This window comes from Rhinoraja longicauda, chromosome 24 (genome assembly GCF_053455715.1).
Source record: "Rhinoraja longicauda isolate Sanriku21f chromosome 24, sRhiLon1.1, whole genome shotgun sequence".
Classification (NCBI taxonomy): Eukaryota; Metazoa; Chordata; class Chondrichthyes; order Rajiformes; family Arhynchobatidae; genus Rhinoraja; species Rhinoraja longicauda.
Window position 1 is genome coordinate 13,909,791 of NC_135976.1, and position 22,680 is coordinate 13,932,470.

The 22,680-nt window shown below is 45.0% G+C and overlaps 1 protein-coding gene across 1 annotated transcript in view; it reads left to right on the forward strand.

Moving 5' to 3' along the window:
- LOC144605276 (leucine-rich repeat-containing G-protein coupled receptor 6-like) overlaps positions 1–22,680 on the forward strand; it is a 254,009-nt gene that overhangs the window by 191,708 nt on the left and 39,621 nt on the right. Inside the window, 1 exon segment of the mRNA XM_078420375.1 lies at positions 8,486–8,557. Within this exon segment, the coding sequence (XP_078276501.1) occupies positions 8,486–8,557 (72 nt within the window).

Genomic DNA, 22,680 nt, shown 5'->3' on the forward strand with positions numbered 1-22,680 from the left:
GTTTAAGAAACATTTAGACAGGTACACGGAGAGGACCGGTTTAGAGGGGCATGGGCCAAATACAGGCTGGTGTGACTAGTGTAGATGGGACATGTTGGTTGGTGTGGGCATGTTGGGCTGAAGGGCCTATTTTCATGCTGTGACTTTGTGACTTTGTGTCGTTATGTATACACTCCAGACTGTTGACTATTCTTTTAAGTTTTCAACTTCCTGTTAAACACCAGTGAAACTTCTGCATCGTGTTTCTCATTGAGAAAGGCAAATTACAGCTTGCATTGTTAAGACTGAGATTTTTCCAACATGTATACTGTGCAATTTGGAATCATCTAGCGGCATTTATGGTTATTAAAATGCTTCAACACTTTAATTTGGCATTAAAAATTTCCAGATTCATAGAACTTAATTTTATTTATTTGCCAACGGTCGGTAACCCGGCAATTGCTTTACGCATCCTTGACAATCCTTAAGAAAGTGGTGGTGGTGAACTGCCTTTTTGAACAAGATCTTGTAGTGGTAGGATCCCCACAGTACTGCTTGGTAGGGAGTTCTGTGGTTTGGTTAAAGCAATAGACAATAGACTGTAGACAATAGGTGCAGGTATAGGCCATTCGGCCCTTCGAACCAGCACCGCCATTCATTATGATCGTGGCTGATCATTTACAATCAGTACCCCGTTCCTGGCTACTCCCCATACCCCCTGACTCCGCTATCATTAAGAGCTCTATCCAGAGCAACGACAAAGGTCAGACGGCGTGTCATGTAAGAGGGAATTTAGAATTACCGGCGCTCAAAATTCCTGACCTCGGCTTCTAGATGAAAAATGGTGGCGGATTAAGAGTTCCATCAGAGAAAAATTGGCAAGGTGCTGCAATCTGCTTTGTGAACTCTAGTGGAAACAAAAGATAAGTTTGTGAGTACCAGTCAAAGACAAAATGTTGACCCTCATGCTGTTGAAATCCTTGTCTATTCTTGGCAAATTAAAAAAAATGTCTTCCTTTTCTGACTTAGACCTGATAGATGATTATAAAGAACCATAGCTTATTGCAGAATACAGTGACTCTGACTAACTCTGAGTCTGAAGAAGGGTCTCGACCCGAAACGTCATCTACTCCTTTTCTCCAGAGATGCTGTCTGACCCACTGAGTTAACATATAACAACTACAGCATGGAAACAGGCCTGTCCGGCCCTACCAATCCACGCCGACCATTCTCCCTGACCTAGTCTCATCTACCTGCACTCAGACCATAACCCTCCAATCCCCTCCTATCCATATACCTATCCAATTTACTCTTAAATAATAAAATCGAGCCAGCCTCCACCACTTCCACCGGAAGCCCATTCCATACAGCCACAACCCTCTGAGTAAAGAAGTTCCCCCTCATGTTACCCCTAAACCTTTGTCCCTCAATTCTGAAGCTATGTCCCCTTGTTGGAATCTTCCCCACTCTCAAAGGGAAAAGCTTACCCACGTCAACTCTGTCCGTCCCTCTCAAAATTTAAAAAACCTCTATCAAGTCCCCCCTCAACCTTCTACGCTCCAAAGAATAAAGACCCAACCTGTTCAACCTCTCTCTGTAGCCTAAGTGCTGAAACCCAGGCAACATTCTAGTAAATCTCCTCTGTACCCTCTCCATTTTGTCGACATCCTTCCTATAATTTGGCGACCAGAACTGCACACCATACTCCAGATTCGGCCTCACCAATGCCCTGTACAATTTCAACATTACATCCCAACTTCTATACTCGATGCTCTGATTTATAAAGGCAAGCATACCAAACGCCTTCTTCACCACCCTATCCACATGAGATTCCACCTTCAGGGAACAATGCACAGTTATTCCCAGATCCCTCTGTTCCACTGCATTCCTCAATTCCCTACCATTTACCCTGTACGTCCTATTTTGATTTGTCCTACCAAAATGCAGCACCTCACACTTATCAGCATTAAACTCCATCTGCCATCTTTCAGCCCACCCTTCCAAAAGGCCCAAGTCTCTCTGTAGACTTTGAAAATCTACCTCACTATCAACTACTCCACCTATCTTAGTATCATCTGCATATTTACTAATCCAATTTGCCACACCATCATCCAGATCATTAATGTAAATGACAAACAACAGTGGACCCAACACAGATCCTTGGGGCACTCCACTAGACACTGGCCTCCAGCTATTTGTGTCTAACTCTGAGTTTAAGTTTAGTTTATTGTCAGGTGTACCGAGGTACAGTGAAAATCTTTTGTTGCATGCCAACCAGTCAGCGGAAAGACAATACATGTTTACAATTGAGCAATTTTCAGTGTACAGGTACATGATAAAGGGAAATAACGTAAATAACGTTTAGTGCAAGATAAAGTCTAGTAAAGTTCAACCAAAGATAGTCCAAGTGTCTCCAATGGGGTAGATAGTAACTCTGGAAGCCACACCATTGCTACACCAATAACACCATCCACACTTCAAGGATCTTGGTAGTTCAAGTCCATAACTCCCTGAAAGTGGCAACACAAGTACAATACAATACAATACAATATATCTTTATTGTCATTGTACCCAGGGGTACAACGAGATTGGGAATGCGCCTCCCATACGATGCAATAATTTAGGTAATTTAGACAGCAGCAACCCAACGAAACGAACAGTTGTAACAGTTTTGGACAGGGTAAAGTGCAAGTTGATCTATGCGTTGTGGCCATCCGGCTCAGCAGGACCGGTTCATAGCAGCTATGGCCCTGGGGATGAAGCTGTTCCTGAGTCTGGAGGTGCGGGCATAGAAGGCCTTGTATCGTCTGCCCGATGGAAGGAGTTCGAACAGACTGTTGCAGGGGTGTGAAGAGTCTTTGTGGATGCTGGTGGCTTTTCTGAGGCATCGTGTGTTGTAGATGCCCTCCAAGTCTGGTAGCTGTGTTCCGATGGTCCTCTGAGCTCTATGGACTACCCACTGTAGAGCTTTCCTTTCTGCCTCCGTGCAGCTGAGGTACCACACAGGGATTCCATGCGTTAGGATGCTCTCTATGGTGCAGCGGTAGAAGGTCGTCAGCAGCTGTTGGGGTAGACCAGACTTTTTCAGTGTTCTTAAGTAGAACAGTCTTTGTTGTGCCTTCTTGACCGGCGCAGCAGTGTTATTGGACCATGTTAGGTCCTCCGAAATGTGAGTGCCCAGAAACTTGAAGCTGGACACTCTCTCCACACTGACCCCGTTGATAGAGATCGGGGCATATTCCCCGTTATGTGACCTACGGAAGTTGATGATCAGCTCCTTGGTCTTGGTGGTATTTAGGGACAGGTTGTTATCCGAGCACCAGTCCGCCAGGTTCTGCACCTCCGCTCTATAGTTTGTTTCATCCCCGTTGGTGATCAGCCCGATCACCGTTGTGTCATCTGCAAACTTGACAATGGTGTTGGTGTCGAATGCAGGAACACAGTCGTGTGTGAAGAGGGAGTAGAGCATGGGGCTCAGAACACAGCCCTGTGGTGTGCCGGTACTCAGGGTGATAGTGGAGGACAGGTGCGGGCCCATTCTCACTGCCTGCGGTCGTTCCAGCAGGAAGTCCAGGATCCAGTCACATAATGACGAGCTAAGGCCTAGCTGGTGGAGTTTGGTGATGAGCTTGGTGGGGATGACCGTGTTGAAGGCGGAGCTATAGTCTATGAATAGCATCCTCACGTACGTGCCCTGTCTCTCTAGGTGAGTCAGGACAGTGTGAAGAGCCAGAGAGATGGCGTCCTCTGTAGATCTATTTGCCCTGTATGCAAATTGATGTGGGTCCAGTGAGTCAGGGATGCTGGATTTGATGTGTGAGAGGACCAGCCTCTCAAAGCACTTCATGACTATCGGCGTTAGGGCAACCGGGCGGTAGTCGTTCAGGTTGGAGATCTTTGCTTTTTTCGGCACCGGAACTATGATAGCCGACTTCAGGCACTTGGGGACCGTAGCCAGAGATAATGACAGGTTAAAGATCCTGGTGAATACCTCAGCCAGCTGTTCAGCACAGTCCTTCAGTACCCTTCCTTGAACACCATCCGGTCCTGCAGCCTTGCGTGGGTTGACCCTTTGCAGAGCGCGTTGTACCTCCTGTGTGGAGTGGTGAAGAATGTATGCTATGGTATGCTTGCCTCCTGGTCAAGACATCGAGTATAAGAGTCAGGAAGTCTCAATGCAGCACTATTGGACTTTGGTTAGACCGCATACGGAATATCACATGCAGTTCTGGTCGCCCTATTACAGGAAGGGTGTGGAGGCTTTGGAAAGAGTACGGATGAAGTTTAGCAGAATGATCCCTGGGTTAGGGGATGTAAGAAAATAACTGCAGATGCTGGTACAAATCGAAGGTATTTATTCACAAAATGCTGGAGTAACTCAGCAGGTCAGGCAGCATCTCAGGAGAGAAGGAATGGGTGACGTTTTGGGTAAGTTTGTGAGTAACAGTCAAAGACAAAATTTTGACCCTCATGCTGTTGAAATGCTGGTACAAATCGAAGGTATTTATTCACAAAATGCTGGAGTAACTCAGCAGGTCAGGCAGCATCTCAGGAGACGTCACCCATTCTTTTTCTCCTGAGATGCAGCCTGACCTGCTGAGTTACTCCAGCATTTTGTGAATAAATACCCTGGATTAGGGGATATGAGCTACAAGGATGCATCGGACAGACTTGGACTGTTTCGTCCAGAATGCCGGAGATTGTAGGGAGACCCGATATTTGTATCGAGAGCCATAGATAAGTTAGACAGTCAGGAACCATTTCCCAGGATTGAGGCATAAAGTATTAGAGGGCATATAAATTTGCTGGTGTTTAGAAGGAGGAGGGGGGATTTCATTTAAACTTACCGATTAATGAAAGAGTGGATGTGGAGAGGATGTTTCTATTATGAGAGAGTCTTGGACCAGAGGCCATAACCTCAGAATAGAAGGACGTAACTTTACATCTGATGCACTATCGTGCCGAGAACTATATTCTGCACTCTGTATCTTACCTTTGCTCTATCTTTTGATCTCAAGTTTGACTTGATTGTATTTATGTATAGTATTATCTGATCTGATTGGATAGCATGCAAAACAAATCTTTTCACTATACTTCGGTACACGTGGCAATAATAAACCTAAACGTAACCTAAAACGGAACACAGTATTAAGGTGGTTGATCCATTTAGAAGTCTGTTGACTGGAGACCCAGGATTAAGATTCAGATTCAGATTATTTACTCGTCATATAGACCAAGGTGCAATGAAATTGCTTGTTTGCACAAACTCATAGAGCAAACAACATGCACCGTAATGATAAGCACAACTGATGGTACAATTAATGATAAATACATCTGAAGTAGTGCAGCATAGACCAATGTACAATAACAGAGCAAGTGAATGAGGTAGAGTTAAAAGTAAGAGCAACTCCAAGAAGATGAATAGTTCAGGAGTCTGATAGCCGTGGGGAAGCAGCTGTTTTTAAGTCTGGACTTTCGAGCTTCCACATCTTCTCCCAGAAGCTGGAAGAGAGAGACGGGAATGGCCACGGTGGCAGGCCACCTTGACAATGCTTCCAACCACCTTGATTCAATGCATCTTGAAAATGGACTAGATATGGAAGATGTGATGTCAACGGACATCTGCATAGATCAACCACCTTAATACCGCGTTCAGATTCAGGGCAGCTTTAGGTTTATTATTGTCAGGTGTATGGAGTACAGTGAAGAGCTTTCTTTTGCATGCTATCCAATGAGATCAGATACTACTGTATATAAAGGGTGACCTGGCATGGGGGGGGGAGGGGTCACTGAGAACAAAGAGGGACCTGGTGTGTGGGGGGCCCACCGAGAACTAAGTGAGACAGGTGGGGTGGGGGGGGGGTGGGGGAATGGACAGGATGGACAAAGAAGAGTTCTTTTCAGAATTTTGTTGGCGCCTTTGTGGGTAACTCTTTTGTGTACTTTGTACAGAGAGTTATGAATTTGTGGCCACAGAAGGCCGTGGAGGCCAATTCATCGGATGAATTTAAAAGAGAGTTAGAAAGAGCTCTTGGGACTAGCGAAATCAAGGGGTATGGGGAGAAGGCAGGCACGGGTTACTGATTGTGGATGATCAGCCATGATCACAATGAATGGCGGTGCTGGCTCGAAGGGCCGAATGGCCTCTTCCTGCATCTATTTTCTATGTTTGTATGGAAAATAGAATTCCACCGTATCTGAGTACAAGTGACAATAAAGTATCATCATCATCATCATCATCATCATCAGAAAGAAGGCAGTGCCAACCCTGTGATTAACTGAGCTGTGTTCACCACACTCTGCAAGTTCAGACGGTCAAGAGAAGAGCAATTGCCCCACCAGGCTAAGATGCATCCCGTCAGAAAACTTTCTATTACGCATTTGTAGAAAGTCGAGAGAATCCTCATAGACCTGCCAAGTCTTCCCAGACGCCTACGAAAGGAAATACACTGACGCACTTTCTTGATCATCGCATCGGTGTGAAGGGGCCAGGTTAGGTTGCTTGTGAAATGGATGTCTAGGGACCTGAAGCCGTTTGACCATCCCTACAACAACTTCATTGATTGGGTGTTAGGTTGTGTTCAGCACCACCCCACCTCCCATCATTCCCACCCCTATCCCGAGCACCCAATGTGGATGAGAGAGCTTGGCCTGGCCAAGATGGCCAGTCGCGGGTCCAGGCAGCGGGTAGTCGATGGTCACACCAGAGTTGACTGCCTGCCCCTCTTCCGGGTCTACGTCCATGCCCGCGTGTCCCTGGAGAGGGAACACGCGGTGTCCATGAGGACTTTGGAGGCCTTCCGTGAATGCTGGTCACCACGGGAGGTCAAGGGTATTGTTGATAAAGTTGGCGATATTTTAATTTGATAAATGTTTGTTTGTAAACTGCCAATATAGGCAGTTTTTGTTCATGTTACTACTCTGTATTCTGTTTTTTTTTAAAAATAAAAGCATTTTGTACTATATAAAAAAAGTTATTTAAAAATATTGTAAAAGTTTTTAATGTGGATTAGAGGGGATTAAATCACTGAAAGTCAAGGGGTAAAGGTTAATTCTTCCTTCTTGCATTTAGATTAGTTTAGTTCAGTTTAGTTTATTATCACATGCACCTAGGTTCGGAGAAGAGCTTTGAAAGGGAGGTTAGTTTGTGGGATGGTCTGGGCTGCGTCCACAATTGCTTGGTACTTGTGTAGAATGAATATAACTCTCTACGTTAGCTCCAGCTGGCAGGTTCTCCAGGTTTCACTTCAAAAGGTACACAATCATCGCCACAATCATCTTACTTTATAAAAGATAGGCACAAAGTGCCAGAATTACTTAGCGGGTCAGGCAGCATCCCTGGAGGAAAAGGATGGGTGATGTTTCGGATCGGGACCCTTCTTCAGACTGAAAGTAGGGGGTGGTGGGAAGGGGGGGGGGGGAGAGGTAAACAGCTGGAGGCAAGAAAAAAACGGGACAAATCAGGGCCGGCAACGGATGACCTCAGGCAGGGTGGTGCCTGGTAGGCCCATTGTTGGCTAGGGAAGGTGTGATCTCAAGAGGGATACACTGTGGTGAACTGTGGGACTGGTTAAATGACCTGAGTGGAGAAAGGGGGCAAGGGGTTAGGGGAGAGGGGTGTAGGTAGAAGTTACTTAAAATTACAGAAATCAACGTTCATACTGCTGGGTTGTAGCAAGCGAAACATGAGGTGCTGTTCCTCCAATTTGCATGTGGTCTCAATCTGATCCTCCAATTTGCCTGTGGCCAGCTTTATGTTCAAGTGGGTGTAGATTATTCACTCTGATTTTAATCAATTAGTTTATCAGCATGTTTCCGTGCCGAACTCACTCAAAAGGCGTAATGTCAAGAACAGTCACTTCCCTGTCATCTCTGGAAATCAACTCTTTGGTTAAGGAAAGGCCTAGAGAGAGTGGATGTGGAGAGGATGTTTCCAGTAGTGGGAAAGTCTAGAACCAGAGGCCACAGCCTCAGAATAAAAGGACGTACCTTTAGAGTGGAGATGAGAGGAATTTCTTTAGCCGGAGGGTGGTGAATCTGCAGAATTCATTGCCACAGACTAGGGTGGTGATCCTGTCGGCTGCATGGCGGAGCAGTTGTTGCCTTACATCACCAGAGACCCGGGTTTGATCCTGACTATGGGTGCTCTCTGTAGGGAGATTGTATGTTCTCCTCATGACTGTGTGAGTTTTCCCCGGGTGCTCCGGTTTTCTCCCACACTCCAAAGACGTAACGGTTTTGTAGGTTAATTGGCTTTGGTAAAATTGTAAATTGTTCCTAGTCTGTAGGATAGTGCTAGACTATGGGAATCCCTCATCGGCACGGTCTCAGTGAGATGAAGGGCCTGTTTCTACGCTGTATCTCCAAACTAAACTAAACTAGACGGCTGTGGAGGCGGACTCATTGAGCGCAGGCCAACAGGTGATGGTAGTCGGCACGGACTCGATGGGCTGAAGGGCCTGTTTCCACACTGTATCTCTAAACTAAATGCAAATGTCTTTCACAGGCATCTCCACAACAACAACATTCAGTCCCTTGGAAAGAATTGCTTCGATGGACTCCACAGCTTAGAAACACTGTAAGTAACTTTATAGCTGCTCCTTATAAATCAAGGTAAAGTTTGTTATAAGTCATAATGAGTATCTTAAAATTATAGTACAGATGATCTTCAAAGAAAAGTAGGCCGAAGAAAGATAATTTCAATGTTTTAGCTTCACACCAAGAGAAGGACGTGTCTTTCCAAAATCTGACCACTTTAGAATCTAGAGGTCCCGCATGGAAACAGCTCGTTGGCCCACGGAGTCCGAGCCGACAAGCGATCATCCTGTACAATAACACTATCCAACACACTAGTGCCTTTAGGGCGTGCAGCATAGGTTTACTAGGTTAATTCCCGGAATGGCGGGACTGTCATATGTTGAAAGACTGGAGTGACTAGGCTTGTATACACTGGAATTTAGAAGGATGAGAGGGGATCTTATCAAAACGTATAAGATTCTTAAGGGGTTGGACACGTTAGAGGCAGGAAACATGTTCCCAATGTTGGGGGAGTCCAGAACCAGGGGCCACAGTTTATGAATAAGAGGTAGGCCATTTAGAATGGAGATGAGGAGGCCATTTAGAACGTAGTGGAGGCCAATTCTCTGAATGCATTCAAGAGAGAGCTAGATAGAGCTCTTAAGGACAGCGGAGTCAGGGGGTATGGGGAGAAGGCAGGAATGGGGTACTGATTGAGAATGATCAGCCATGATCACATTGAATGGCGGTGCTGGCTCGAAGGCCCGAATGGCCTCCTCCTGCATCTATTGTCTATTGTCTATAGTGACTTTTAAACAATGAGGGGTATATTGTGCTTTAGTAGCCAAACACGTCTGATGCAGCTGTGTTTATGTTTATGAAATGTTTATTTCTTAATGTGTTTTTTTTCCTGCTTCCATGGCAAAAGAAAGTCATAGAGTCAATGCAGCATGCACCCTTTAGCACAACTCATCCATGCCAAACAAAATTCCCCATCTAAGCTAGTCCCATTTGCCTGAATTTGACCCATATTCCTCTCAACCTTTCCTACCATTTACCTGTCTAAATGTTATTATTATACATGCCTCATCTGGCAGCTCATTCCATAAACCCACCACCTAAAACACTCAGATTTTAAGCTTAATTCGAAGATATTTTTTGGAGAAAGGATAATTTACAAAAAAAGTCAAGGACTTGGAATAAAATGTAACATATTGGCATTTTAATTTTGTCCTGCATGATTTTGTCAGTTAGTTTACACTTTGAATTTGTACAGCATTCGGTGGAAGATTTCACTTTTCAAATGGTGAGGCAACTTTGTAAATGGAATACAATCACTTAAGGGCTCGTCCCACTTAGGCGATTTTAAGGCGACTGCCGGCGACTAGGCTGTCGACGACAGTTCGCCGGGGTGTCGCGGGCATGATCGTGAGGAGTCTTCCAAGAATCGTAGTGGATCTCAGCGCGTCGCTGAGAAATCAACCGGAGTGAAATTTCTTGGCAACAGCTGGCTTGTCGCCAGGTATCGTTGCTTATTGCGGACGCTGTTGCGTGCTGTCCCCTGGTTTCAATTGCCAAGATGTAACTCCCTGCAATTTTATCCTGAATCATGTCTTAATCTGGGCAGCAGAATGGTGAAGCAATCGAGCTCAATTATTACTAATAAGCCCTAGCTAGTGCCATCAAGTTCCACGGTTTGCCTTAGGCACAATGGCGCAACGGTAGAGTTGCCGCCTCACAGCGCCAGAGACCCGGTTTAGATTCTGACTATGGGAGCTGTCTGTGCGGAGTTTGTACGTTCTCTCTGTGATCACGTGGGTTTTCTCCAGGTGCTCTAGTTTCCACCCACAATCCAAAGACATGCAAGCTTGTAAGTTAATTGGCTTCTGTAAATTTCCCCTAGTGTGTTGGAGTGGAAAAGTGGGAAAACAAAACCTCTTGTACAATACTAGGACGATCGATTGTCAGCGTGACCGGGCAGATCGGGCAGCGCTGACTGCCAGGAGGTGTAGTCGCCTCACCCGCTCAGAGGGGGGAGCACCCGCCACCCGCCCCCCGCCCGACTGACGGCAGTGCCGTGCTCAGTGCCATCCTCTCCTCTTTCCTCTCCCCCCTCGCACGGAGGAGCTTTAAGCGGTCCGCAGGAGGGGGGTTCGAGTGGGTGGAGGGGAGGGTGGGGGTAGGAGGGGAGTGGGGGTGGAGGGAAGGAGAGAGTGGGGGAGGAGGGGGAGGGGGAGGAGAGAGTGAGGGTGGGGGGGAGAGTGGGGGTGGGGGTGGGGGGAAGGGGGCCGGGGAGAGTGGGAGGGGTGGGGGAAGGGGGGCAGTGGGTGTGGGGGGCAGGGGAGGGTGGGGGTGAGGGTGTTGAGGGTTGGGGTAAGAGAATGGCGGTGGGGGGGAAGGGGGACAGTGCGGTGCAGGGGAGAGTGGGGGTGTAGAAGAGAGGAGAATGGGGAGGGGGTGGGGGAGGGGGTGGGGGAGGAGGGCGTGGGGGAGAAGAGATTGGGGTGGGGGGAGAGTGGGGTGCGGGCAGGGGGAGGAGAGGGAGGTGGGTGTGAGGGGAGGGGGAGTGGGAAATAGGGGTGGGGAGGGGGAAATAGAGTGGAGGCAGGGCTGGGGGGAGTGGGGGCAGGGGAAGGCTAAAGTGGGGGAGGGGCAAGTGGGGGTGGGGACAGGGGAGGGGCAAATGGGGATGGGGTAGGGGGGATGGAGTGGGTCAGTGGGGGGAGGAGGGGGGGATAAGGGGGATTGTATGGGGGGGTTGAGGTTGCTAGAATACAGGAGGGGCTTTGGGTCCAGGGCTCTCTCACTCACACCCTCTCCCCTTCCTTGTCCCCCCTCTACGAGGAATGGGCCCAACTCTTGGTCTAGTATAATATAAAACTTGGTAATAGTTTTTGTTTGACTAAACTCTGATGGAGCACCGTGGGATGTTTACCTTTGTGAGAGAGACTGAAATGCTTGTTGTTATTGCTTAGAACATTTTTTGATAACGATACTCTACACTTTTTTTATGGGAGTAAGTTGTACTGTTAACAGATTTACTGATAGCATTCATAGGTATCTGGACTGTTTGACAGATTAAGAAATGCAGATTGGATTATTTTGTTGGAAGGTTTACTGTAGTATACATTAACAGATGAAACAAGTACTCAATAGACACTATTATCAAAAGGGCTCATTGAAATCTGGGATGTGGTCAAACATTTTTGATTTGGAACATTGTGTGTATTTCGAACAACTTTACTTCAAAGAGATGATGAGGAATTCAATAGAGCACGGAGCACTGCAACGTTATGAATAGATGCTAAGTAAATTGTTTTCTTTGGAGAAGACAGTGAGGCCAGTGATTCAACTCTCCACGATATTGAATGGTTCAGGTAATGTTTATTCAGACTGAACTTTGATAAAAGAATTTCAAGAAAGAAATCTGACAAATCTGTCAGATGTAGCTGAAACTAGAAAAATAAATTCTGAAAGATAGACACAAAATGCTGGAGTAACTAAGCGGGACAGGCAGCCACTCTGGATTGAAGGAATGGGTGATGTTTTGGGTCGAGACCCCTCTTCAGACTCTTTTGACTTGAAACGTCACCCATTCCTTCTATCCAGAGATGCCGCCTGTTCCGTTGAGTTACTCCTGCATTTTGTGTCTATCTTCGGTGTAAATCAGCATCTTCAGTTCCTTCCTATACAATTCTCACATTATCTTGGATACATGAAGTAAGCTATCTGAGAAAAAAAAACATCTCGTGCGATTTAGTTACTTTACAAAATACAGACCTTTAATAGAGTTTGGATAATAGTTATATTGAACACTTAGATCATCTGATGTGAACCTTTTCACACAAAGGGTGGTGGGTGTATGGAACAAGCTGCCGGAGGAGGTAGTTGAGGCTGGGACTATCGCAACTTTTAAGAAGCAATTAGACAGGTACTTGGATATGACGGTTTAGAGGGATAAGGGGCAAACACAGGGAAGTGGGACTAGTGTAGATGGGTCATGCTGGTTGGTGTGGGCAAGTTGGGCCGAAAGGCCTGTTTCCACATTGTACGACACAATGACTCCAAATGGTTTTATTAAAAATTGCAATGTGCTTATAAACAGCAGAGTGAAGCTATTTATTTCATAAATGGATACCTCTGCGTGCACAGCTCCAGGCATGGGAAAAGTAATGAATGCCTTTGACAGTGCGAACACGTGAACAAGAGTCAATTTGTCTTTGATCTTGGCCAGTCAAGTCTAATTATCAGATCAAATGGAAAATCACAAACACCGATATTGCTGCTCTCTCCCAATGAGCTGAAAATGGGATGGGAGTTTTATTTACTCTTTCAACAGTTTGGGAACAGTGTGCGCATAATCCTATTTTGACTAATCATTTTCCTGGGGCAGCACAGTGGTGCAGCGGTAGAGTTGATACCTTACAGCACCAGAGACCCGGGTTCAATCCTGACGACCAATGCTCTCTGTCCAAAGTTTGTATGTTCTCCCTGTGACCACGTGGGTGCCACATTCCAAAGACGTACAGGTTTGTAGGATAATTGGCTTCGGTAAAATTGTAAATTGTCACTAGTGTGCAGGATAGTGCCAGTGTATGTATGGGGTGATCGCTGTTCGGCGCGGACTCAGTGGGCTGAAGGGCCTGTTTTCACACCGTTTCGTAAAATAATGACATTTTGGGTCAAGACTGTTCTTCAGAAGAGGTGTCCTAACGTGAAACCTCACCTATTCACATTCTCCACAGGTGCTGCCTGACCCGCCAGGTTACCACTTTGTGTCTTTTTAAAAAAAACAGCATCTGCAGTTCCTTATATCGCCGAGGAACTGCTAGATAGATAGATAGATAGATAGATAGATAGATAGATAGATAGATAGATAGATAGATAGATAGATAGATAGATAGATAGATAGATAGATAGATAGATAGATAGATAGATAGATAGATAGATAGATGCGGTATCATGGGTTATGGGGTTAGTGCAGTAAAGTGATGCTAAGGCACAATACCTGGCGTGATAGTATTGACTGTTTAGTTGAGTTTTAGTTTAGAGATGCAGAATGGAAACAGGCCCTTTGGCCCACCGAGTCCGTGCTGGCCATTGATCACCCTTTCACACTGGTCCTATGTTATTCACTCCCTACACACCAGGGGCAATTTTACAGAGGCCAATTAACCTCCAAACCCATATGTCTTTGGCATGTGGGAGAAAACCGGAGCACCCGGAGGAAACCCATGCCATCACAGGGGGAGAACATGCAAATTTCTCACAGACTGCACCTGAGGTCAAGATTGAACCCAGGTCTCTGTGCTGTGAGGCAGGAGCTCTACCAACTGTGCCACTGTGCCATCCTATTTTTATGATTTTATTCCCTTGCCCATTTTCCTTTAGTTTAGTTTAGTTTAGATTAGATAAGAATTAAACAACAAGTAAATTAAGTAAATTAAAACAAAATGTTATAGCACCTCAATTAATTTTTTTTTAAAGAATGACTAAAACGAACATTTCTTCTTTGCACCCGCTCCATGACAATGCATGGAATCACTATTATATGGAGAGATTCTTCAGTCTGCTGGGGAAACTGCACGAAGTTAATATTCCACCAATTGTGCAAGATCCAGTGGAGGACTGCATTCAGAAAAATCTCAATCAGCACCCGTCAGGTCCTGACACAAAATGGAGTGAAGATGCCGCCAGCCCCACATGCCACTGACACCCATCCCCAGGAATAGCATCGCCAAAGTGTTAACTCTAGACTTTACGTCAGACTTTAGAGATACAGTGCGGAAACAGGCCCTTCGGCCCACCGTGTCCGCGCCGACCAGCGATCCCTGTACATTAGCGCTATCCTACGCACCAGGGGCAATTTACAATTTTACTGAAGCTAATTAATAATGGGAAGAATATGCAACAAGGTACAGGGATGACATAGGATTGGAAATAGTTGCAGGGATGACAATTGTGTGTCAAAATCCTATTTCTTCCCACAAAAGGACAAGCTTCTTGTATTTTCTTTTCTTTAATCAATCCATGGTCAAATGGAAAACATTCCACCAGAATCTCTAGGAGTACACGCATGACACTTGGATTCTAATTCCTTAGTTTAGTTTAGTTTAGTTTAGTTTAGTTTAGTTTAGTTTAGTTTAGTTTAGTTTAGTTTAGTTTAGAGATACAGTGCGAAAACAGGCCCTTCGGACTGCTGAGTCCATGCCAACCAGCGATCCCGTGCACTAACAAGATCCGACACACTAGGGGAAATTTACATTTTTTACTAGACCCAATTACCCTACAAACCTGTATGTCTTTGGAGTGTGGGAGGAAACTGGATCACCTGGAGAAAACCCACGCGTTCATAGGAAGAACGTACAACTCCGTACAGACAGCACCCGTAGTCAGGATCGAATCTGGGTCTCTGGTGCTGTAAAACAGCAACTCAACTGCTGCGCCACTGTGCCGCCCTCTATTATCTCTCTATTATCTCTCTCGTATCAATCAATAAAATTGAATACTTTTACATTGGCAACATGGGTCTTGTAGAAAATGTAAATTTCCCCTAGTGTGTCGGATCTTGTTAGTGCAGGGGGACCGCTGGGTTTTTTGCAAGCTCCTCTCTACAAAATTGTTAAACTCTCTACAAACTTTGCGTCTGCAAGAATCTGTTGTGCATCAAAATCTTTTTCCTCAATTACACATCCTTTTTTCAGTAGCTGTGGAATTCATTTCTATGGTTAGTGGTTCAGCAGGAACTATGTCAAACATTCAAGATTAGATTAAACAAGCAGATGAAGGAACAGCAGTTGAAGGGATATGCGAACAGGGTGGATAAAAGCAATTAGAGCTATTTGCTCGAACAGTGTGAACACCGATCAGTCAGCAATTCCTGTGTAAAGCCCATCTTTGCTGACCTCTACTGGCTTCCCATCTTACAGGGCACACAATTCAAACTCATTGCTCCTTTGAACTTGAACTTTCCCATCTCCACAACAACTTCCATTCCCATGTCACCCCCCTGCATCTTGTCACTTAGCTCCTAGTTTTGAACATTTTTTTTCAGTGCAGTTTGATTTAGAGATACTTTGTGGAATCAGGCCCTTCGCCCCATCGACCAGCGATCTCCATGCACTTGGGACAATTTTACAATTTTATCTTAGCTAAACCAAATAACCTGCAAACCTCTATGTCTTTGGAATGTGGGAGGAAAGCGGAGCACCCGAAGAAAGCACACATGGTCACGGGAAGAAAGTACAAACTCCGTACAGGATCGAACCTGGGTCTCTGGCGCTGTAGGGCAGCAACTCTACCGCTGTGCCACCGTGCCATCGAGTATTTGAATCAAATCAAAGATCTGACTCCCCTCTTACTCTCCCACTTTTATATCGGTGATGTAATAAAGTTAACAGCAGCCATGTTTCCATGTGTAATGACTAAGTCTCGTCGTTTGACCTTCTTTGCCTTTGCTTGCTTTGATTAATTGGTGTGCTTTTATCGTGGGTGTGGTGTGTGAGTTGTTTGCAGTAACAAGGTCATGGACCAAGCACTGACTGAGTGAATGGTTGTGAAGGTTTTGGTCGGGATGAGGTGGCCAAGTTGGATTTTGGAAGGAAGGTTGGTGGCAGCTGAGAGCTGAATGCCTGGGAGGAGGACAGGGATTATGACCGTTGGAAGGCCAATGGCTATGGTTCCTGAGAGAACTACCTTGCGTTACTTGTGCTGGTTTATGAGCTATTTAAGTTGATCAGGAAGAAGCTTCACAGGCAAGATTACATTTTTATCAGTGGCTTTTAGAGACTTCAGCGATACAGTGCAAGTCCTGCGGCCCACCGAGTCCATGCCGACCGCCAGCACTATCCTACACACTAGGGACAGTTTACAATCTTACAGAAGCCAATTAATCTATAAACCTGCACGTCTTTGGAGTGTGAGAGGAAACCGGACTACCCGGAGAAAATCCACACTGGCAAAAGGAGAATGTATAAACTCCATGCAGACAGCGCCTCTCGTCTTGATCGAACCCGGGCCTCTGGCGCTGCATGGCAGCAACTCTACTGCTGTGCGACTATGCTGCTTGTTTGAACAGAAGCAGAACAGAATGGACAACACATGTTTACTTCAAAATTATGAGCATGGCATGCGAGCATTTGAAGCCCTTCACAAGGTGCCATTTTATATCTCCTCGTATCTCTGTCCTCTATATATTAGCATGCCAGATGTTCAGAAGAATCACAACAAAGCTTCAGACCTCCAAGTTCACTTAGTCATAGAGTCATACAGTAGGGAAACAGACTGTTTGCCCAACTCGTCCATGCTGACCAAGATGGCCCATTTAAGCTAGTCCCATTTTCCTACATTTAGCCCATATCCCCCTAAACCATTCCTATCCATGTACCTGTCCAAACATTGTTATAGTATCTGCCTCAACTATTTCTCTGACATCTCGTAGAAACAAAGAACTGCGGATGCTGGTTTATACCAAAGATAAACACATATCGCTGTAGTAACTCAGTGGGTCAGGCAGCATCTCTGGAGGAAAAGGATAGGTGATGTTTTGGGTTGGAATCCTTCAGACTGAAAGTAGGGGATGTGGGGGGTAGTGTTGGGGTGTGAAGAGCTGGAGGCATTTGTTGCCACCCTTGATTGGTCCTGGTTTTTCCTCAACTCCACATTCCTCCCCCCATCCTCCATTTTCAGTCTGAAGAAGGATCCCAACCCTAAAACGTCACCTATCCTTTTCGTTCAGAAAAGTTGCCTGACTTGCTGAGTTACTCCAGCACTTTGTGTCTATCCTCTGACATCTCGGTCCATATACCCTCCACCCTCTGAGCGAGAAAGATGCCCCTCAGGTTCCTGTTAAATCTTACCCTTCTCACCTTAAACACGTCTTCTGGTTTTGATTTCCCTACCCAATCCTGCTTAATGAATGCCTGATTTTCAATAATAGTTATTCTTGATGGAACTTGAATTGTGGACAATATTTTCTTAGAAATCTGTGTGAGAATGCAAGTCCTTTCGAGATGGCCATTGCCAGCGGGGATCAAAAGGATAAATAAAGAAGTAAGAAGTTGGGCGGCAATTATTATCCTAATTCTAAAGCCAGTAGGCATCTGAAAATAGAAAGGACGCAAAGAAGCAAAGAGTGTTGACATTAAGACATGTGGACTTATTATTTTATTCTGTTTCATAAGTGGGAGCAAGGGAGATTCAGAAAAAACACTGACCACAGTGCTAAAAGTCGAGAGTGTTCAATAGTCATATGTAACAACAATGGAACAATGAAATCCTTATTCACAGTAACATAATAAACCTGTAAACACAATACCCGTAGACAATATATTATAAATAAAAATGTAATAAGTGAATAATCGCAACAGTTCTGGAAAAAGCTCAAAGCCCTTTAACTATGGAGCTAAAGACACTCCATCGTTCATAGTTAAGGTTAGTGTTGCGTTGTGTTCAAGAGCCTAATGGTTGTCAGGAAGAAGTTATTCTTGAACCATGGTTTTCATGGTGGTCATGCTTTTCAGACTCCTATACCTTCTCCCCAATGGTAGGAGTGAAATGAGAATGCTATTAACAAAATGAGCGCATGAGAATGTTTTGAATGAAAGAAGTTGACAGAGGCTATTGCACGCATTTTGTCCTGGAAACTTCTTAATGAATGAGAGTCCATGTTGATTGTAACTTTAAGAGAATAGTCAACAGTTTTATTTTTTAAAAGACACAGAATGCTGGAGTAACTGTGTGGGTCAGGCACCATTCCTGGAGAACATGGATTGGTGAAATTCCAGGTCGGGATCCTTCTTCAAACTGATAGGGATAAAGATAGTTGGAAGAGAGGAGGGGAAGAACAAAGCATGGCAGGTAAGAGGTGAACACAGGCGAGGGAGGTTTTTTGATAGCCCCATGGTTGGACAAAGGACAGAGATGAAAAAACAGAAGGTGTGAGACAAAAGAGTTGAGAATTGAGAAGCTAGAGGAAGGAATATGAATGAATGAATGAATGAATGAATGAATGAATGAATGAATGAATGAATGAATGAATAAATAAGTTTATTGGCCAAGTATGTGCATATACAAGGAAGGTGCCTTGGTGCTCCGCTCACAAATGACAACACAAACATACTGTTAACAATTAAGAATAAAGCATAACCACATCAAAACAATAAGGATACAATATTACGGTCTAAACATGTGGGTGAAAATAAACCAGAGCAAAAAAGAGACAACAGACTTTGGTTATTGAGTAGAACTATCACTCGTGGAAAAAAAGCTGTTTTTATGTCTGGCTGTGGCTGCTTTGACAGTCCGGAGGCGCCTTCCAGAGGGAAGTGCTTCAAAGAGTTTGTGGCCAGGGTGAGAGGGGTCAGAGATGATCTTGCCCGCTCGCTTCCTGGCCCTTGCAGTGTACAGTTCGTCAATGGGGGGAAGGTTGCAGCCAACAACCTTCTCAGCTGTGTGAACGATCCGTTGCAGCCTCCAGATGTCGTGCTTGGTGGCTGTCAAACCAGACCATGATGGAGAAGGTGAGGATGGACTCAATGATAGCAGTATAGAATTGGACCATCATTGCCTGTGGCAGATTGTGTTTCCTCAGCTGCCACAGGAAGTACATCCTCTGTTGGGCCTTTTTGACTGTGGAGTCGATGGTGGCCCCCCATTTAAGTTCCCTGGAGATGATGGTTCCAAGGAACTTAAATGACTCCACAGATGTGTCTGTGGTGTTGTTGATGGTGAGTGGGGGGAGGGGAGGGTGATCTCTTCAAAAGTCTACAATTAGTTCCACTGTCTTGAGAGCATTGAGCTCCAGGTTGTTGCGATGGCACCAGGATGCCCGCTGTGTCACTTCCCGTCTGTAGGCAGATTCCTCCCCATCCTGGATCAGTCCAATCAGGGTAGTGTCATCCGCAAACTTGAGGAGCTTGACACAGGAGTCTGTGGAGGTGCAGTCGTTGGCGTCAGAGAGAGTAAAGGAGAGGGGAGAGTACGCAGCCTTGCGGTGCTCCTATGCTGAGGGTCTGTGGGTCCGAGATGTGCTTTCCCAGCCTCACCTGCTACTTCCTGTCCGTCAGGAAGTTGATGATCCACTGACAGAGGGGTTCAGGCACAGTCAGCTGGGACAGTTTGTAGTGTAGTAGCTCTGGCACAATGATGTTAAAAGCAGAGCTAAAGTCCACAAACAGAATCGTGGCATGGGTCCCCTTGCGGTCTAGGTGCTGGAGGATGAAGTGCAGGCCTAGATTGACTGCGTCAATATAGAAGGAGGGGTGGGTTACTCCTGCATTTTGTGCCTTTTTTTTGTAAAACAGCATCTGTTGTTCCTTGCTTCTACATTTTAGCAACTTTCTCAACCTGTGTTAGAAAGAAAAGTGATGTTATTAACACCTGTCAATATCTTGTCTTTAAAGATAGCAATTTAATGACCTTTCTTATTAAAAAGCATAATCGAACTGGAGCAACCACTTTTCCCAGTAGACAGTTCCACAGGCCCTGTCATGTGTGAGGAAAAAATATTCTCACACCATTTTGTTTTTGGACAAACTAAATTCATCTGTGCTTTTCATTAATTTGAAGATGTCTCAGAAGAAGCTCCCCCAGAATTTATTTTTGCCTGGAATATATGAATACATGTCGTTAAGTGAGTCTTCATATTGGATCATTTTGACCGGGTGACAGGAGTTACAGCACGGTGGCGATGGTTGGCACAGTTACGCAGCGATAGAGCTGCTGCCCTACAGCGCCAGAGACCCGGGTTTGATTCTGACTGCGGGTGCTATCTATACAGAGTTTGAATGTTCTCTCTGTGACCGTGTGGGTTTTCTCCGGGTGCTCCGGTTTCCTCCCACACTCCAAAAATTGTAAATTGTCCCTCGTGTGTAGGATAGTGTTGGTGTATGGGGTGATCGCTAGTCGGTGTGGATTCTGCACTCTATCTCCAAACTAAACTAAACTAAGAAGTTCCAGGTTTCTGGAAATGATTTTCAATCGAATTGTCATTGTCAATTTAACTTTGGGCCAATTCTGCAAAACTCAAATGGAGATAGGAAGTTCCAAGTGTGCTGAATACTGACAAATCACTACCCCACCAGGCCTTTCATTACTTTACTAGAACAACATTCAATTTGCGTTCATATTTCCAGCACAGCTTCATCGGTGCAATGTTTCTTGATCTTCCTTGTTGTGGATGTAATCAGTTAATTACCTCTTTATTCAGAAATAGATTTTCACATATTTAATAAATCAATGTCTTTCGTCATAGTCATAGTTATACAGCATGGAAACAGGCCCTTCCACCCAAATTGCCCACGCCAACCAATATGTCCCATCTACACAAGTCTCACCTGCCTGTGTTTGGCCCATAACCCTTCCAACCCTGTCCTATCCATGTACCTGTCTAATTGTTTCTTAAACGTTGCAATAGTCCTGCCCTAACTACCTCCTCTGGCAGCTCGTTCCAAACACCGACCACTCCTCAGATTCCTATTAAATCTTTCCCCCTTCAGCTTAAACCTTTATCCCTCTGGTTCTAGATTCCCCTACTCTGGGCAAGAGACTCTGAGCGTCTACCTGATCTATTCCCCCCCTGATTTTATACACCTCTATAAGATCATAGCAAAGTCAAAGCGCTCTGTCATGTCGTGACCTGAGGCCGTTTTGCATCAGGTAAATGAAGAAATTACTCATCAGTTTTCATCCACGCTCCATAAAATGATAGACATTTAAATTTAGTTTCCTAATGGCGCTTTTTAGCAAGCTTCTTTTGCGATTATTATCTCCTTTGGCTTTTTCGATCCAAAGATAAATTTATAAAGAAACGTTGATTGATGTTAGGTTCTAAATTGGCACAACTTTTTGAAACGCAATGCCAACAGCAAAAAACTGGATCATAAATCACTGCCTTATTTTTAATGTGCTCCCATTTTCTGTAAAGATCAAAGGTATGCAAATATTTGAATGTAATTCAGTTGCATGACAGCAACTATAATTAAAATTATTGCACGGTACAAATATGCGCAAAGTTATTTTTGTGAAAATGAAAAGTTAATATTAATATTTCATATATACTGAGTGATCTGCTCAAATATACTGAGTGATTAGCTGGCAAGTGAATTATTTCTCAACCGATCCATGGCCAAAATCATTGAGTAAAGGAAAAAAAAATATATGAAGCTTTTCTTTTTGTCGGAAGAAATAAAGATTTTGACACACAATCTAATTGAAATGAATTAATGCCTCTCACGGGACACTTAATTCCTGCTTCATTAATAACTTTTCTTCTATTATAAAGTCAGAAGCAGCAATATCCACTAATGATTGCACAATATTCCATTTCATTTGCAATTATTCAGGGCGGCACAGGGCACAGCAGTAAAGTTGCTACTTTTCAGCACCAGAGGCCCGGCTTCATTCATGACTACGGTTGCTGTCTGTACGGAGTTTGTATGCTCTCCCTGTGACCACGTGGGTTTTCTCTCACATTCCAAAAACATGCAGGTTTGTAGGTTAATTGGCTTCTGTAAATTGTCCCTAGTGGGTAGTCGCTGGCCGGTGCGGACTAGGTGGGCCGAAGGGCCTGTTTCCGCACTGTGTCTCTAAACTAAATTAAATAGAGGAACTTAATGCTTGCGCACAGCAACACGTGGACAATGTAGATGAATGAGTTGATTTTATGCATCTTAAGCATGGTCCATCGTGGACCAATGACTCGCTCGTCTGAAGAAGGGGATCAACCCGAAACGCCACCCATTCCTTCTCTCCAGAGATGCTGCCTGGCCCGCTGAGTCATACCAGCATTTTGGGTCTATGGACTGATGACAGTTACCTGGCAGGTAACATTCATGCTAGGCAAAGAACATCTTCAACATAGGCAACACAACTACCCTTAATATTCAACCAGACCACGTGGACCCGTTGGGCCCAAACCTCTCCTGCATTGGTGCAGCACCCCCCCCCCCCCACCCTCCCCCTCCTCCCTCTCCCCTCTCCCCCCCTCCCTCCCCCTCCACCAGACTTAGGAACAGCTTCTCCCTGCTGTTATCAGACTTTCGAACTGTTCTCCCATAAGCTAGGATGTAGTCCCAATCCTCCAACCTACCTCATTGCGGAATTTGGATTTTTTTCTCTGGAACTGTGATACTACAAAGCTGAAAACTATATTATTTCTCTTTTCTTTAGCTCTTGCACGTGTGT